This window comes from Amblyraja radiata, chromosome 5, assembly GCF_010909765.2.
Source record: "Amblyraja radiata isolate CabotCenter1 chromosome 5, sAmbRad1.1.pri, whole genome shotgun sequence".
Taxonomy (NCBI): Eukaryota; Metazoa; Chordata; class Chondrichthyes; order Rajiformes; family Rajidae; genus Amblyraja; species Amblyraja radiata.
Window position 1 is genome coordinate 107,799,035 of NC_045960.1, and position 19,032 is coordinate 107,818,066.

Sequence of the window (19,032 nt, forward strand, 5' to 3'; positions counted from 1 at the left end):
TGCCTGATTTTTCTTAAAAGCAAGGTAACATTCATACTTTCACAAGGCTGTGGCTCCCTTATGTTGCTTTAAGATTTGCATATCGACTTTAGGTGCCACATTTCTAATCAGGACAAGGTTTGAGTTGATATTATACGCTTGTTGGTTGGACAACTAGAGAGCAGTCCTGGGCTACTATCTACTCATTGGAGACCCTCGGACTATTTTTGATCGGACTTTACTGGATTTTATCTGACACGAAACATTATTCACGTTATTCCTGTTATATATCTGGGCCGAGCTCCCGTTATCATGTATCTGTACACTGTGGACGGCTCGATTGTGATCCTGTATTGTCTTTCCGCTGACTGGTTGCCATGCACCAAAAGCTTTTCATTGTACCTCGGTACACGTGAAAATAAACTGAACTCAACTCAACAAAATGATTCTGCTTTTTTCTTTCATTCCAGCATTGCACCACATGAACAATAATAGATACAACATACAGTGCCCTCCATAATGTTTGCGACAAAGACCCATCATTTAGTTATTTGCCTCTGTACTCCACAATTTGAGATTTGTAATTTAAAAAAATCATATGTGGTTCAAGTGCACATTGTCAGATTTTAATAAAGGCCATTTTCGTATGAAAATGGCCTTTATTAAAATCTGACAATGTGCAATTTTGGTTTCACCATGGTTTCACCATATAAACAGCAGTGTTTATACACAGTCACCCCCATTTCAGGGCACCATAATATTTGGGACACAGCAATGTCAAGTAAATGAAAGCAGTCATGTTTAGTATTTTGTTGCATATCCTTTGCATGCAATGACTGCTTGAAGTCTGTGATTCATGGACATCACCAGTTGCTGGGTGACTTCTCTGGTGATGCTCTGCCAGGCCATCTCCTCCCGACTGGACTATTGTAACTCACTTCTCCTTGGCATCAGCTCCACCTACATCAACCAACTCCAACTGGCCCGACTCATCACCCACACTAAATCCTGGCATCACATCACTCCAGTCCTCAAACAACTTCACTGGCTTCCCATCTCCCACCGGATCACCTACAAAATCCTGATCCTCACCTACAAAGCCCTCCACCATCTGGCCCCCCCATATCTCACTGACCTCCTCTCCCCCTACCAACCCTCACGGTCCCTCAGATCCACATCAGCCGGTCTCCTCTCCATCCACAAGTCCAACCTCCGCAGTTTTGGGGACAGAGCCTTCTCCAGGGCAGCTCCCAGGCTCTGGAACTCCCTCCCCCAACTGATCCGCAATTCCGTGTCCCTCACCATCTTCCAGTCCCGCCTCAAGACCCATCTCTTCACCTCTGCCTATCCTTAGCCCCACGTCCCCCTCCCTTTTCATCTGTGCATTAACTGCCTCATATTGTGTTTTGAATTGTATTCTGTCTTTACTTTGTGTACGAGTCATGTCTCTACTATTTATTTCATTCCCCTTACATGTTTTTCCTCTACCTGCTAAATTTTTGTAAGGTGTCCTTGAGGCTCTTGAAAGGCGCCCATAAATAAAATTTACTATTATTATTATTATTATCTTTAACTTATGCTTGTTTTGGGGGCTTGTCCCCTTCAGTTTTCTCTTCAGCATATCAAAGGCATGCTCAATCGGGTTCCGATCGGGTGATTGACAGCCACTCAAAAATTGACCATTTTTTAGCTTTGAAAAACTACTTTGTTGCTTTAGCAGTATGTTTGGGATCATTGTCTTGCTGTAGAATGAACCGCCGGCCAATGAGTTTTGAGGCATTTGTTTGAACTTGAGCAGATGGGATGTGTCTATACACTTCAGAATTCATTATGCTACTACCATCAGCAGTTGTATCATCAATGAAGATAAGTGAGCCAGTACCTTCAGCAGCCATACATGCCCAGGCCATAACACCCCCACCACTGTGTTTCACAGATGAGGCGGTATGCTTTGGATCTTGGGCAGTTCCTTCTCTCCTCCATACTTTGCTCTTGCCATCACTCAGATATAAGTTAATCTTCGTCTCATCTGTCCACAAGACCTTTTTCCACAACTGTGGTTGCTCTTTTAAGTACTTCTTGGCAAACTGTAACCTGGCCATACTATTTTTGTGGCTAACCAGTGGTTTGCATCTTGCAGTGTAGCCTCTGTATTTCTGTTCATGAAGTCTTCTGCGGACAGTGGTCATTAACAAATCCACACGTGACTCCTGAAGAGTGTTTCTGATCTGTTGGACAGGTGTTAGGGGATTTTTCTGTATTATAGAGAGAACCCTAACCTACACAAACCTGTACGTGTGGGAGGAAACTGGAGCACCTGGAGAAAACCCACGCAGTCACAGGGAGAACGTACAGACTCCGTACAGACAGCACCCGTAGCCAGGAACAAACCCGGGTCTCGAGTAAGGCAGCAACTCTACAAACTCCGTACAGACAGCACCCGTAGTCAGGATCAAACCCGGGTCTCGGGTAAGGAGGCACCCAAGTGTTTAGCATCAGCAACACCCTGGATGGAGTGTTTTGCTGCACAATGTTTTGGCTACATTCAAGTACCATAGACCTCTACAGGTTCGGAAATTCTTCAACCATCAGGATTACTAGAAGTCAGCACGTAATGTGGAACATTTCCAACGTTGAAAACGTTAGCTAGAGACATCCTCAACGTGAAATATAATGAAGGCAGGTTCACACCATAGACAAATTTCCTGTTGCCTTCCCAAAGTAACATTTTCAGTTAAATAATAAAGCGTTCTCACTGTGACCGCATGCGTTTTCTCCGGGTGCTCCGGTTTCCTCCAACACTCCAAAGACGTACAGGTTTGTAGGTTAATTGGTTTCGGTAAATTGTAAGATTGTCCCTAGTGTGTGTAGGATAGTGTTAGCTTACAGGGATCCGCAGGTCGGCACAGACTTGGTGAGCCAAAGGGCCTTTTTTTGCATTGTATCTCGAAAATTCAAAGTCTAAGGTCTATAAAAGTGCACATTGCTCTGACCTCCAAGGCTTTCAGCTCCCTAGCTATGGTTCTCTTGAAAGTTACCAACATGACTTCAATTGTTTAATAATGCACTTGAGGTGTTTGATACGATAGAACTTTTATTTATCCCAGGAGGGAAATTGATCTGCCAACACTCATAATGCACAAGATACTGTACACTGTACAGTATTGTACACACTGCAAGGGCCAGGAAGCGAGCGGGTAAGATCATCTCTGACCCCTCTCACCCTGGCCACAAACTCTTTGAATCACTTCCCTCTGGAAGGCGACTCCGGACTGTCAAAGCTGCCACAGCCAGACATAAAAACAGCTTTTTTCCACGAGTAGTAGCTCTACTCAATAACCAAAAATCTGTAGCCTCCTTTTGCTCTGGTATTTTGTTTGGTTCACGTGTTTGATCAATGGTGTTTTATTATTAATGCTTAGTGTTTTATGTGTCATTCGTAACTGTCACTGTATGTCATGTCAAGTCAAGTCAAGTCACATTTATTTATATAGCACATTTAAAAAACATCTCTCGTTGGCCAAAGTGCTTTACATTTGTTATTAGATGCTGTCACTTGTGGGCGGAGCACCAAGGCAAATTCCTTGTATGTGAATACTTGGCCAATAAACTTATTCATTCTCATTCTAATTCATTCTTCTTATACATGAAATTAAAGTGACGAGTGGAAAGGATTAGGGATGTGCAAAGATGGGGGAGGGGGGGATGGGAGGGTGAGGGGAGTCAGTCTACCCCACAACAGAAGGGAGAGGAGTTGTACAGTTTGATAGCCAAAGGGAAAAAAAGTTCTGTGGTGTTCTTCGCCTGAAGTAGTCGACTACTGAAGCAATTTTACTGCAGGTGCATTCTCAGCTTTTAATTCTGGGCTAAAACAATTAACCTCTTAAAGGTATTTTAAAATGGGCCATTCAACAACTGCATTCAAAAGAAAACCTCAGATTGCAGATATAGGAAGTGGACATGAATGGTCGTATTTGTCCTCAATATCCTGGAGGAAACTTTTCCCGCCTATTATATGGAAATATAACACTATTGTGTCGAGAGTCCTTGGTTAAAAATAGTAAACAATTGTTCAGGAAAATAACAAATTTGGAAGTGGGAAGTGAAATTGTGGAACAGTTTTCCAGTTATTCGTCTCACACAGGAAGACGGGGACATCTGCGACAAGGCTAGCCAAATAAACAACACCGACATGACAAACAAGGTTACGTACCATTTTGTAAGCCCATCCAAAGCTGCTTGTGATCCTTTTTCAACATCTCATTGATGACTTGACTTTTGTGTTTTAAGGCATCAGCTTCTTTAATGGAAGACATAAAATGAGCCTCGACCGCGTCTTTCGTGAGGCAATGAAGTATTTCAGTTTCGGGAAAATTCTGGGGAAAGAAAAATATAAGCAGTGCACTCTCAATTAGTAAATGAACCGCTCGTCCCACACATCAGTTCTTGATTGGTGCGGGTGTCGGGGGTGATGGGGAGAAGGCAAGAGAATGGGGTTGAGAGTCAAGTCAAGTCGTCACATTTATTTATATAGCACATTTAAAAAACAACTCTCGTTGGCCAAAGTGCTTTACATCTGTTATAAGAGTAGTATAGACAAACAAGCTACATACATATATACATATAACCCTCGCTCAGTGGACGTCAGGAAAGGCTTGGGAGTATAGATAAGATTTTAGAGAGGGAGAGATAGATCAGCCATGATTGAATGGCGGAGTGGACTTGATAGGCCGAAAAGCCTAATTCTGCTCCTAGAACTTACGAACAGCGGCAAAAATAATATATATTTCGCATTAAGCGCTGGAGTGAGTCAGCGGGTCAGGCAGCATCCCCGGAGAACATGGATAGGTGAAGTTTCAGGGCAGGCCCCGCCTTAGTTTAGTTTAGAGATACAGCATGGAAACAGGCCCTTCGGCTCACCGAGTCTGCACCGACCAATGATGTTCCGTACACTAGTTCTATCCTACACCGCGGGGACAATTTACAGAAGCCAATTAGCCTGTAAGCCTGCGTGTCTTTGGAATGTGTGAGGAAACTGAAAACAGCCGGAGAAACCCACGTGGTCACAGGGAGAACGTACAATCTCAGTAGACAGCACCTGTGGTCAGGATTGCACCCGGATCTCTGGAGCTGTGTGGCAGAAACTCTTACCGTTGCGCCACTGTGCTGCCTTCAAGCTTGAACAAGAACTCTCGGTTGTTTGTGGCATTCTCATGTGGCTTAGGAGCCCATTAAAAAAAATAGGCTGATAATGTGGAACACCGTATAAGTGATCTTTTAAAAAACATATTGCGCTCAGGAACTACCCTTTCCCCAAGGGTTCGGTGAGTTCGTCCAGCAATTCGGCAAGACACTCATAATTACCAGGTTCAACATTTGGTCAGCGCCTCATTTGGGCCTGTATTGTGGGCAAGGTTGGAATTTAGCAGGGAAGAATGCCAGGAGCACAATTTGATTGTTCTTCAGCTGTTGAGTTTGACTTGATTAGATTTGACAATCAGGATTTGGCTTGGTTGTATTTATGCATAGCATGATCTGATTTGATTGAATAGCATGTAAAACACAGCTTTTCACTGTGCCTCAGTACACGAGACAATAATAAATTTACACTTAAACGCTTGTTGGACGTGAATGAGCGAATGCACGCAGGCAGAAAAGATTATGTTGGGCTATGGTGAAGACTAAATAGCCAGGTCTGCTGATGCTTAGAACATAAATGAACAAGATTCAAGACTCAAGAGAGTTTATTGTCATGTGTCCCTGATAGGACAATGAAATTCTTGCTTTGCTTCAACCACTTCATCAAACAAATATTAAGCTAAAATCCATTATTTCCTGCGATAGCTATGAATTTCTCAACCCATCAGACAAAAGGCACAGAAGTGTCAAAACCGACACCTCAGGATTCAAGGAAGAGAAAAATGCTGGAGAAACTCAGCGGGTGAGGCAGTATCTTTGGGGAGAAGGAATAGGCGACGTTTCGGGTCGACACCCGAAACATCGCCTATTCCTTCTCCCCATAGATGTTGCCACCCGCTGAGTTTCTCCAGCATTTTTAATCTACCTTCAATTTTTCCAGCATCTGCAGTTCTTTCTTAAACACCTCAGGATTCAGAGACAGTTTCTTCCCAGCTGTTATCAGGCAACTTAACCACCCTACCAACAACTAGAGAGCAATCGTGGGCTATCTACCTCATTGGAGACCCGGGGATTATCTTTAATCGGACTTTAGTAAACATAAAGTTTGCATTAAGCATTATTCCCTCTATTGTGTACTTGCTCGATTGTAATCATGTATCAATATCCAGGGCTGACCGGTTAGCACACAACAAAAACTTTTCACTGTACCTCGGTACACGTGACAATAACCTAAACTGAGTCTTAGAGTAGGTTGCAATGTGAAACTAAATAGTTGTGAAACAGGTTCATTTTGAATCCTTTCTGAATATTAGTGAAAGCCAACATCACTTTGCACCAATCAAGTGCATTACATCCAACTTATTAGAGCCTGAATTAGTTTTACTTAAAATACCAGAATCTTCGATTCTTTTATTTTAGGACAGGTTCAACAAAAAAACACTGAACACCTGACACTTGGGCTATAGAAAATCATTCTTAAAGTGATTGGTTGAACGGAGAAACCAACGGAGAAAAAAAAAAACCAAAGTACTGGAGTATCTCAGCGGGTGAAGCAGCATCTCTGGAGAACATGGATAGATGTCGTTTTGGGTCAGAACCCTTCTTGATTGAAGAAGGGTCCTGACCTACAACTTCATGTGACCACGGATGCTGTCTGTTTGTACGTTTCCCCGTCACTTGCGAGGGTTTTCTCTGGATGCTCCAGTTTTCTCCCACAAAGACGTACGAGTTTGTAGGTTAATTGGCTTTGGTAAAATTGTAAATTGATCCAAGTGGGTGTCGGTGGGCCGAAGGGCCTGTTGTATCTCTGTATCTCTAAACTAAACACCTCAGAAAATGTTTACTACATGTGTGCTATAACCTGTATGTTCAATGAGCAAAGATGACACATGCCAGGCTTGTACCTGCTGGAGTTCAGAAGCTCGAGAAGAAATGTAACTAAAACATATAGTCTGAAGAAGGGTCTTGACCCGAAAAGTCACCTATTCCTTCTCTCCATAGATGCTGCCTCACCCGCTGAGTTTCTCCAGCATTTTTTGTCTACTTTAAAACATAGACGATTCTAAAGCCAATTGACAAGATGGATGTTGAGAGAATCGGATGATTTTTTGTTGAAAAGTCTTTTGAGATGTTTTTGATTCCACTCAATGGTACTTTCCACATTTAACTGTATGGTAAGGCAATCGACTGCTGGCTATGTAATCATTTGAGTCTGCAATAGGCAAAACAACTTTTCAATTCAACATCCTTTCATTTTCAATCCTTCATAACAAGAGGATTTCAGTATAGGAGTAAAGAGGTTCTTCTGCAGTTGTACAGGGCTCTGGTAAGACCACATCTGGAGCATTGTGTACAGTTTTGGTCTCCTAATTTGAGGAAGGACATCCTTGTGATTGAGGCAGTGCAGTGTAGGTTCACGAGATTGATCCCTGGGATGGCGGGACTGTCATATGAGGAAAGATTGAAAAGACTAGGCTTGTATTCACTGGAGTTTAGAAGGATGAGGGGCAATCTTATAGAAACATATAAAATTATAAAAGGACTGGACAAGCTAGATGCAGGAAAAATGTTCCCAATGTTGGGCGAGTCCAGAACCAGGGGCCACCGTCTTAGAATAAAGTGAAGGCCATTTAAGACCAAGGTGAGAAAAAATAAATTCACCCAGAGAGTTGTGAATTTGTGGAATTCCCTGCCACAGAGGGCAGTGGAGGCCAAATCACTGGATGGATTTAAGAGAGAGTTAGATAGAGCTCTAGGGGCTAGTGGAATCAAGGGATATGGGTTATTGATTGGGGACGATCAGCCATGATCACAATTAATGCCGGTGCTGGCTTGAAGGGCCGAATGGCCTCCTCCTGCACCTATTTTCTAGGTTTCTATGTTTCTATATATGTGCTGATATTTTACTTGATGCAAAATTGTGTTGAATCAGGACCCCTCTGGAGCATTCTGTCCAGCCCAGGTTAACATATTTTAGAATATGTTCCAAAGAGGTACAGACAAAATTTTCTGCAATATTTCCAGGGATGATGGTTTTTAGCTGTGATCTTCAAATGGAGAAATTGGTGACATTTCCATTGCAATTACCAACATCATTCCATCAAATCTTCAAGATTCAAGAGTCAAAGGATTTGAGTATAAGAGCAGGGAGGTTCTACTGCAGTTGTACAGGGTCTTGGTGAGACCACACCTGGAGTATTGCATACAGTTTTGGTCTCCTAATCTGAGGAAAGACATTCTTGCCATAGAGGGAGTACAGAGAAGGTTCACCAGACTGGTTCCTGGGATGGCAGGACTTTCATATGAAGAAAGACTGGATAGACTCGGCTTGTACACGCTGGAATTCAGAAGATTGAGGGGGGATCTTATAGAAACTTACAAAATTCTTAAGGGGTTGGACAAGGCTAGATGCAGGAAGATTATTCCCGATGTTGGGGAAGTCCATAACTAGGGGTCACAGTTTAAGGATAAGAGGGAAGTCTTTTAGGACCTGAGATGAGAAAATCATTTTTTACACAGAGAGTGGTGAATCTGTGGAATTCTCTGCCACAGAAGGTAGTTGAGGCCAGTTCATTGGCTATATTTAAGAGGGAGTTAGATGTGGCCCTTGTGGCTAAAGGGATCAGGGGGTATGGAGAGAAGGCAGGGATGGGATACTGAGTTGGATGATCAGCCATGATCATATCGAGTGGCGGTGCAGGCTCGAAGGGCCGAATGGCCTACTCCTGCACCTAGTTTCTATGTTTCTAAGAGAGTTTATTGTCATGTGTCCCATATAGGACAATGAAATTCTTGCTTTGCTTCAGCACAACAGAATTATGGAAGCCATGAATTCTATCATATAAAGCTAAATCAGTCTGCTCTGTGTGCCACGATCATCTCATAAATATTTTTCTGGGCATTTTGGCAACTGTAACATTTGAAATGACCACTATAATATTGATTGATTGAGAGGTACAGCATGGACACATGGACCTTTGGTCCACCGAGTCCACGCTGACCACTGATCAGTTCTAAGTTACCCCATTTTCTCGCCCACTCCCTGCGCACCAAGGGGAATTTTAGAGGCCAATTAACCTTGAGATCTTTAGAGGCAAAGCACCCGGAGGAAATCCATGCGGTCACAGGGAGAACAAGCAAACACCACACAGACAGCACCCAAGGTCAGGATCGAACCCGGGTCCCTGGTGCTGTGAGGCAGCAGCTCTACCAGTTGCACCGCCGTGCCACCTATGTGTAAAATGTATGCTGTACAGTCAAACAGCACGAAAACAGACCCTTCGGCCCAACTCGCCCTTGCCGACCAATGTGCCCCGTCTAAGTTGGCCCCTGCTTGCAATTCTTCAGTTTTACACAACATAGCAAGGTGTATAAAATCATGAGAGGAATAGATCGGGTAGATGCACAAAGTCTCTTGCCCAGAGTAGGCGAATCGAGGACCAGGGGACATAGGTTTAAGGTGAAAAGGTTTAATAGGAATCTGAGGGGTACCATTTCACACAAAGGGTGGTGGGTGTATGGAACAAGCTGCCAGAGGAGGTAGTTGAGGCTGGGACTATCCTAACATTTCAGAAACAGTTAGACAGATACATGGCTTGGACAGGTTTAGAGGGATATTAAACACAACAATGAATAAGCTCGGAACTGCAAAACACGATATAATTATTGCACTAGATTTGTTATTTATTGAACTTTTTCTCTTCCCCCTGTTTTGTACCATGTTTACATATTCACACATTCTGTTGTGCTGCAGCAAGTAAGAATTTCATTGTCCCATCCGGGACATATGGCAATAAAACACTCTTGACTCTTGGATATGGCCCATACGCATGCAGGTGGGACTTTGTTGGCCGGTGGGGGGCAAGTTGTACCTAAAGGTCTGTTTCCACACTGTATCACTCCATAGCAGTCAAAAGTGTAAAGTTAGTTACCTTAAAGTGAACTATAACGTTCCACGGCAGTGCAGCGTTCGACGCATGCAGATCGAAGAGTAAGCCAATGGGATAATGCCTGATGAAAAACAAAAGGAAACAAGACTGGTAACTGAAAGCAGAAAATTATATCCTGTGCAATCATCATCGGAAACATTTTCTGAATATTTCTAATACTGTGATTAAAAATAAGTTCATTGCCCACACATATTTTTCATCCGAGCACAAAAACATCACTTGAATGGTACGTAACACTAGAACATTTTGGCTTAACAATTACACATTGGTCACAAATAAATGAACAATGTGAAAACATCGGAAAAGTTTGGTGTCTACAGCGATATATCTATGTGAAAGCTGTAGTACCGGTGTTACTTTTAAAGTTTTTGAGTGTCGTTTGTTATATTATTCATGGTATTGCTCTCATATTTTTGTCGACCTTCGATTTTTCCAGCATCTGCAGTTCTTTCTTAAACATTTCATCTACTCCACTGCGATATCTCCTCAAGGTATGCCTACTTTGAAGAAGTTCTGCTCCACTCTCCGAAGCCGCCTCTTCCTTTCTTCTTCCCGACCCCACCCCCCACATCAGTCTGAAGAAGGGTCTCGGCCCGAAACGTCACCTATTCCTTCGCTCCATAGATGCTGCCTCACCCGCTGAGCTTCTCCAGCATTTTTGTCTACCTACTAATATACTAAGGTCGGCACAGTGGCACAGCGGTAGAGTTGCTCCCTTATAATGCCAGGGCCCTGTGTTCGATCCTGACTACGGATAATGTCTGTATGGTCAGTAACAGGATCGGTCCGAGTCAGCATGGATTTACGAAGGGGAAATCATGCTTGACTAATCTTCTGGAATTTTTTGAGGATGTAACTAGGAAAATGGACAAGGGAGAGCCAGTGGATGTACTGTACCTGGACTTTCAGAAAGCATTTGATAAGGTCCCACATAGATTAGTGGGCAAATTTAGGGCACATGGTATTGGGGGTAGAGTGCTGACATGGATAGAAAATTGGTTGGCAGACAGGAAACAAAGAGTAGGGATTAACGGGTCCCTTTCAGAATGGCAGGCAGTGACTAGTGGGGTACCGCAAGGCTCGGTGGTGGGTGGTAATCGTGTGATGTCTTTCTGCTAACTGGATAGAACGCAACAAATGCTTTTCACTGTATCTCGGCACACAAAACATTAAATTAAACTAGACTGAACTATCCATGTACCTATTTAAACGTTGCCTCAACTACCTCCTCCGACAGCTCGTTCCATACTGATCCATATCTGAGCCTTGGACCAGTGTTTTTCCCAGCATTGATCCAGGCATGGTCTCCCACAGTAGGCTCACCTCCTGGCACATAAGCAAATGGCAAGGGCAGCCAAGGGCCTCTTACATCACAAGTTGTTTGGTTTACAGAAATAGCATGGACATAGGCTCTTCAGCCTACCGAGCACTCCAACCAGCGAACACCCATTCACACTGGTTCTCTCTTATCTTGCAAGTCGACACGTCATAGAAGTAGAATTAGGCTATTCTAGTCCGCCATTCAATCATGGCTGATCTCTGCCTCCTAATCCCATAACCTTTGCCTTCTCCCCATAACCCTTGACACCCGTTCTAATCAAGAATTTGTCCATCTCTGCCTTAAAGATATCCAGACTTGGCCTCCACATCCCTCTATGGCAATGAGTTCCACAGATTAACTACCCTCCGACTAAAGAAGTTCCTCCTCACCTCCTTTTTAAAGGAGCGCCCTTTAATTCTGAAGCTATGCCCTCTGGTCCTAGACTCTATCATCAGTGGAGACATCCTCTCCACATCCACTCTATCCGTGCCTTTCATTATTCTGAAAGAATCTCACTTTCTCATCCACTCCCTACACACGAGGGTAGCGTGCAAGTATTTTCTTTAAACAGACACCAATTAACCCACCCCACTTGCAACTCAGCAGCTGCCATACCTAGAATTTATATTCTCCGATTGTGAATGGCTAAAAACACCAAAAAATTTGTGATGTTCAGAACCGGATGTTCAAAAAATGTTCAAGTTATGTCGGCGCAAGGAATGCAAATGCTGGAGCCAAAAGTACACACATACACAAGTATGCATACAAACAAACAAATAAATAAACACACACACACGCACAGACATCCAGAGGCACAGTGGCGCAGCGGTAGAGTTGCTGCCTAAAGGGCCTGTCCCACTGTACGAGCTAATTCAAGAGTTCTCCCGAGTTTCCCCTGATTCGAATTACGGTAATAGCCGCTCATGGGTAGTCGGGACTCTCGTGGACATGTTGAAAAATCTTCACGAGCTTACCGCGTTTCCCGAGTACCTGCCGTTAGTGTTACGAGCCGCTAAGAGACGTCCCGAGCTCCGACGTACCCGCTACGTACATTCTATGTGCTTACCACGAGTTTGATTTTTTTTTAAACTCGGGAGAGCTCTTGAATTAGCTTGTACAGTGGGACAGCCCCTTTACAGCGCCAGAGACCCGGGTTTGACCCTGACTAAGGATGCTGTATGTGCAGAGTTTGTACGTTCTCCCTGAAAACCGTGTGGGTTTTATTCACGTGCTCCGGTTTCCTCCCACACTCCAAAGACGTACAGGTTTGTAGGTTAATTGGCCTATAAATTGTCCCAAGTGTGTAGGGTAAATATATATATATATAACTAGTGCAATAGGGATCGTTGGTCGGCACAGACTTATGTGGACCGAAGGACCTTCATAAGTTCACAAGTGGTAGGAACTGAATGAGGCCAATCGGCCCATCAAGTCTACTCCACCATTCAATCATGGCTGATCTATCTTTCCCCCTTAACCCCATTCTCCTGCCTTCTCCCCATAACCTCTGACACCCGTACTAATCAAGAATCTATCTGTCTCTGCCGTAAAAATATCCATTGACTTGGCCTCCACAGCCTTCTGTGGCAAATATTTCCAGATTGACCACCCGCTAACTAACAAAGACCTATTTCTGCGCGGTGTCTCTGCGCATAACTGCCCCCTCCATCAACTCTTTTAAGTCGAGACTTAAAACTCATCTTTACTCTCAAGCCTCTCTTGGTGTCCCCTGAGGGAGGGCTATATGTATGTATTTATGTATGTACTTAATCTATAAACCACTGTTGTATATGTTAGTACCTCCACCAATTGTAAAGCACTTTGATCAACGAGAGTTGTTTTTTAAATGTGCTATAGAAATAAAAGTGACGACTTGAAGTAAACTAAACACACACGGAGTTTGATGAAGCCAATTAACCAGTTGAAATACCTTTGCTTTTGCTTGCCTTTCTCCCAACAAACCATTTCCCCCACTGATTATAATGGGCTTGCACTACTTGCACCCGTTTAACATACTGCAGCTTCATTAGACACATTTCCCTCCCAAGAACGAGGATTACTCCAGATGTTGGCCATGTCCCACTGAATAAGCACAGAGTCTAACACAACGTGTGGGAAGGAACTGCAGGTGCTGGTTTCAATCGAAGATAGACACAAAATACTGGAGTAACTCAGTGGCCCAGGCAGCATCTCTGCAGAAAAGAGAAATTAGGTACCGTTTTAAGTCAAGACTCTTTTTCAAACTCTGCCGGAACTTCAAGCAACCCTTACTTTCCCTCTCTCTCCCCGTCCCTCCCCCCATCCTAGTTCTCCTACTAGTTTCACTGTCCTCCTGATTAATTTTACGGCCTGTATGCCTCGTTGTCACCTTCCCTTGTTGCAATCATCCACCAATGAACCATTTCATATTTCCTTGATCATCGTCTGCTTTGATCTGTTCCGTTCACACCTCACATGTTCTTTGTACCCTTCCACAGCTCCACAGAATCCCTCTCCCACATTCTCAGTCTGAAGAAGGTTCTCGACCAGAAACGTCACCCATGCCCAGAAAGGGAGAGTCAAGAGAGTTTTATTGTCATGTGTCCCGGATAGGACAATGAAATTCTTGCTTGCTGCAGCACAACAGAATATGTAAACATAATACAGAACAGGAGATAAAAGTTCAGTATTCTTCTGCAGTTGTATAGGGCTCTGGTGAGACCACATCTGGAGAAACATCACCTATTCCTTCTCTCCATAGATGATGCCTCACCTGCTGAGTTTATCCTGCATTTTTTGTCTACTTTAAAACATAGACGATTCCAAAGCCAATTAACAGGATGGATGTTGAGAGAATTTAATAAAGTCGGATGTTTTTTAAAAAAAAAGGCATTTGAGATGTTTTTGATTCCACTCAATGGTGCTTTCCACAATTAACTGTATGGTAAGGCAATCGACTGCTGGCTATGTAATCATTTGAGTCTGCAATAGGCAAAACAACTTTTCAATTCAACATCCTTTCATTTTCAATCCTTCATAACAAGAGGATTTCAGTATGGGAGTAAAGAGGTTCTTCTGCAGTTGTATAGGGCTCTGGTAAGACCACATCTGGAGTATCGTGTACAGTTTTGGTCTCCTAATTTGAGGAAGGACATCCTTGTGATTGAGGCAGTGCCGCGTAGGTTCACGAGATTGATCCCTGGGATGGCGGGACTGTCATATGAGGAAAGATTGAAAAGACTAAGCTTGTATGCACTGGATTTAGAAAGATGAGGGGGGATCTTATAGAAACATATAAAATTATAAAAGGACTGGACCAGCTAGATGCAGGAAAAATGTTCCCAATGTTGGGCGAGTCCAGAACCAGGAGCCACAGTCTTAGAATAAAGGGGAGGCCATTTAAGACTGAGGTGAGAAAAAACTTTTTAACCCAGAGAGTTGTGAATTTATGGAATTCCCTGCCACAGAGGGCAGTGGAGACCAAGTCACTGGATGGATTTAAGAGAGTTAAATAGAGCTCTAGGGGCTAGTGGTGTCAAGGGATATGGGGAGAAGGCAGGCACGGGTTATTGATAGGGGACGATCAGCCATGATCACAATGAATGGCGGTTCTGGCTCGAAGGGCCGAATGGCCTCCTCGTGCACCTATTTTCTATGTTTCTATATACCATAGACCATATATATATACACAATAAATAAACAGATAAAGTTCAATGGTATTAATAGACTTATTTGTTTGATGTTGTGTTTACTAGCCCGATGGTTATGTAACGTCACCCATTCCTTCTCTTCAGTTATTCTGCCTGTCCCACTGAGTTACTCCAGCATTTTGTGTCTACCATTCTACCAGGCAGTCTGAAGAAGGCTCCTGACCAGAAACATCACCCATTCCTTCTCTCCAGAGAGATGCTGCCTGTCCCGCTGAGTTACTCCAGCATTTTGTGTCTACCATTCTACCAGGCAGTCTGAAGAAGGCTCCTGACCAGAAACATCACCCATTCCTTCTCTCCAGAGAGAAGCTGCCTGTCCCACTGAGTTACTCCAGCATTTTTGTATCTATCATCAGCGTCGAACAAACCTGGCAATGTAGATTTCTTGTTCCTGGCCTTCTGCCAAACAAAGAGACCGTTGACAATAAGTTGTGAATGGAACAGCTTTGAGCATTTCCTTCAATACATCTGATGCGGAGTTCAGCTTAAAATTCACCCAAAACCACTTCAAACGCACCATGACTAATGACCTGAAACCAATGCTCCAGCCTCTAAATTTTCTCAGTCGTAACTGAAATATCTATTGCAACTGTTAACCGATGTTTCAAAGTCTTGTTCTTTCTCATTCATTTATTTTAAAATTATTGCCTCACCCACTTAGTTCAGTGGAGCTACCACATCTATTCTATCCCTAAAGTTGCATTCCTAGACTATCAATGAAGAAGAATCTGTAATCAACTGGCTGATTAAGTGGAGAAACGTATTAAGCCCCTAGTATGTGGAGAAACAAGAAACTGTAGATAGACACAAAGTGCTGGAGTAACTCAGCGGGTCAGGCAGCATCCCTGGAGAAAAGGAATAGGTGGCGTTTTGGGTCGAGACCCTTCTTCGAGCGTCACCTATTCCTTTTCTCCAGAGATGCTGCCTGATCTGCTGAGTCCAGCCAGAGATGCTCACATATACAGGCACACTGCGTTACAGACAAGCATGCTTTAGAGTGATGTTTACTCTCTGGACATTTATTCCAGACTCGGTGTTCAAAGTAAAGTTAAAGTTCTGTTGTGTTAACCTGCATTGTTAAAACTTAATAAAACACCACTGGAATGAAGGAATTGGTGAAATCTGAAGAAGTGTTCTGACCCGCAACGTCACCTATTCCTTTTAATTTTAATAAGCCCTTAAGATAGACAGAAAGTGCCGGAGTAACTTAGCGCATCTGGCAGCATCTCTGGACAGAAAGGATAGGTGATGTTTCAGGTCTGGGCTCCTCTTCAGACTCTAGATTCTGGACTCTAAAGAAGGGTCCCGATCCAAAACGTCATCCAGAGATGCTGCCTGACCCGCTGAGTTACCAGCTTTTAGTCTATCTTCAGTATCAACCAACATCTGCAGTTCCTTCCTACACCACTGGAATTAGATTTTACTTATCCAGTCATGCTGTCTGAAACATAGAAACATAGACAATAGGTGCAGGAGTAGGCCATTTGGCCCTTCGAGCCTGCACCGCCATTCAATATGATCATGGCTGATCATCCAACTCGGTATCCTGTACCTGCCTTCTCTCCATACCCCCGATCCCTTTAGCCACAAGGGCCACATCTAACTCCCTCTTAAATATAGCTAATGAAACTGGCCTCAACTACCTTCTGTGGCAGATAATTCCACAGATTCACCACTCTCTGTGTAAAAAATGATTTTCTCATCTCGGTCCTAAAAGATTTCCCCCTTATCCTTAAACTGTGACCCCTTGTTCTGGACTTCCCCAACATCGGGAACAATCTTACTGCATCTAGCCTGTCCAACCCCTTAAGAATTTTGTAAGTTTCTATAAGATCCCCCCTCAATCTTCTAAATTCTAGCGAGTACAAGCCGAGTCTATCCAGTCTTTCTTCATATGAAAGTCCTGCCATCTCAGGAATCAGTCTGGTGAACCTTCTCTGTACTCCCTCTATGGCAAGAATGTCCTTCCTCTTGAAGGAGGGTCTCAACCCGAAATGTCACCTATTCCTTTTCTCCAGAGATGCTGTCTGACCCGCTGAGTAACTCCAGCATTTTGTGTCTATCTGTGATTTTACGAATGTCATTAGCGATGCAAACATTTATAAAACATCTTTGATTGCATTGTCGAGGTTCATTTATGGCTCTGAATTACCTCAGAATTACAAGAAAAAATCCTCCCATGATACATTCAACGTGTCGCAATCTCTGGATTTTGTTTTCGCACAAGGGGAAAGAATCAATCATGTCTGATGTGCAACGGTGATTTCTTTAAAATTTCTTTGTAAATACGAATGAAAAGTTTCCATGCTAGCATAAGACAAATGTGGTTGAAGAGCACTACGTTCAAAGGCCAGCAAACCAGATAGAAACCCTAGTACACAGGAAGGTGATTGATCATGGCATAGCTCTGCCCACAAAAACCATCTCCACTTCTCAGCAGCTCCACCAAATAGCATCCACTATCAATGGGTGTCTGCAACAGCTTCACCTCTGAAGAAACGCTGTTGCTTCTAGAGAATCAACAATCCTGCTGAGAACAAGGCCATAGAAATGTTTCTTTGCAGTTTTCTCAACTGCTATTGATGAAAGTGCTGATGTAAAAGATTTGGCTCAGAAACGATCATTTGTGGAATAAGAGAGAGCTAGATCGGGCTCTTAAAAATAGCGGAATCAGGGGATATGGGGAGAAGGCAGGAACGGGGTACTGATTGTGGATGATCAGCCATGATCACATTGAATGGCGGTGCTGGCTCGAAGGGCCAAATGGCCTACTCCTGCACCTTTGTCTATTGAATAGTAGAATTAGGCCATTTGGCCCATTAAGTCTACTCCGCCATTCATTTGTGGCTGATCTATCTCTCTCTCCTAATTCCATTCTCCTGCCTTTTCCCCATAACCTCAAACACCCGTACTAATCAAGAATCTATCTATCTCTGCCGTACAAATATCCACTGACTTGGCCTCTGTAGCCTTTTGATACAGGAATGGAAGTTCCCGAGGTTGGGGGAGTCCAGAACCAGGGGCCACAGTTTAAGAATAAGGAGTAAGCCATTTAGAACGGGGACGAGGAAACACTTTTTCTCACAGAGAGTGGTGAGTCTGTGGAATTCTCTGCCTCAGAGGCCAGTGGAGGCTGGTTCTCTGGTTGCTTTCAAGAGAGAGCTAGATAGGGCTCTTAAAAATAGCGGAGTCAGGGGATATGGAGAGAAGGCAGGATCGAGGGTACTGATTGGGGATGATCAGCCATGATCACATTGAATGGTGGTGCTGGCTCGAAGGGCCAAATGACCTACTCCTGCACCTATTGTCATGTTCATAAGTTCTGGGAGCAGAATTAGGCTATTCGGCCCATTAAGTCTACGCCGTCATTCAATCATGACTGATCAATCTTTCCGTCTCAACCCCATTCTCCTGCCTTCCCACCATAACCCTTAGTAATCGAGAATCGGCCAATCGCCGCTTTGAAAATACCCAATGGCTTGGCCTCCACAGCCTTCTGTGGCAATGAATTCCACAGATTCACCACCCTCTGACTAAAGAAACTCCTCCTCGTCTCCTTTCTAAGGAAAGTGTTCAGTGCTGCTGGGGAGACAGGATACGACCCCTTCTAGCTGTTGAAGAGAATAATAGAAAACTGGATGTGGATTGCTCCTGGAACTAGTGAAATTATGAATTTGTATATTAATGATTTGGACGAGGGAATTGAAGGCTTTGTGGCCAGGTTTGCGCATGATACGAAAATAGTTGGAAGGGCAGGTAGTGTAGAGAAAGCAGGGATCTGCAGAAGGACGGACAGGTTGGGAGAGTGGGCATAAAAGTGGCAGTTGGAGTATAGTGTAGCAAGGTGGGGAGTCATGCATTTTGGTCATAGGAATAAAGGCGTAGACTATTTTCTAAATGGGGAGAGAATCCAGAAATGGGAGGTGCAAAGGTACTTGGGAGTGCTGGTGCAGGA

The 19,032-nt window shown here is 43.7% G+C and overlaps 1 protein-coding gene across 2 annotated transcripts in view; it reads right to left on the reverse strand.

The window, feature by feature from the left end:
* atg5 (autophagy related 5) overlaps positions 1–19,032 on the reverse strand; it is a 177,813-nt gene that overhangs the window by 130,109 nt on the left and 28,672 nt on the right. For both annotated transcript variants that reach the window (XM_033021930.1, XM_033021928.1), the window contains 2 exons: positions 10,050–10,128; positions 4,193–4,355 (listed from right to left, as the gene is read on the reverse strand). In XM_033021930.1, coding sequence (XP_032877821.1) covers positions 4,193–4,355; positions 10,050–10,128 — 242 coding nt within the window. The remainder of the gene's footprint in view (positions 1–4,192; positions 4,356–10,049; positions 10,129–19,032) is intronic.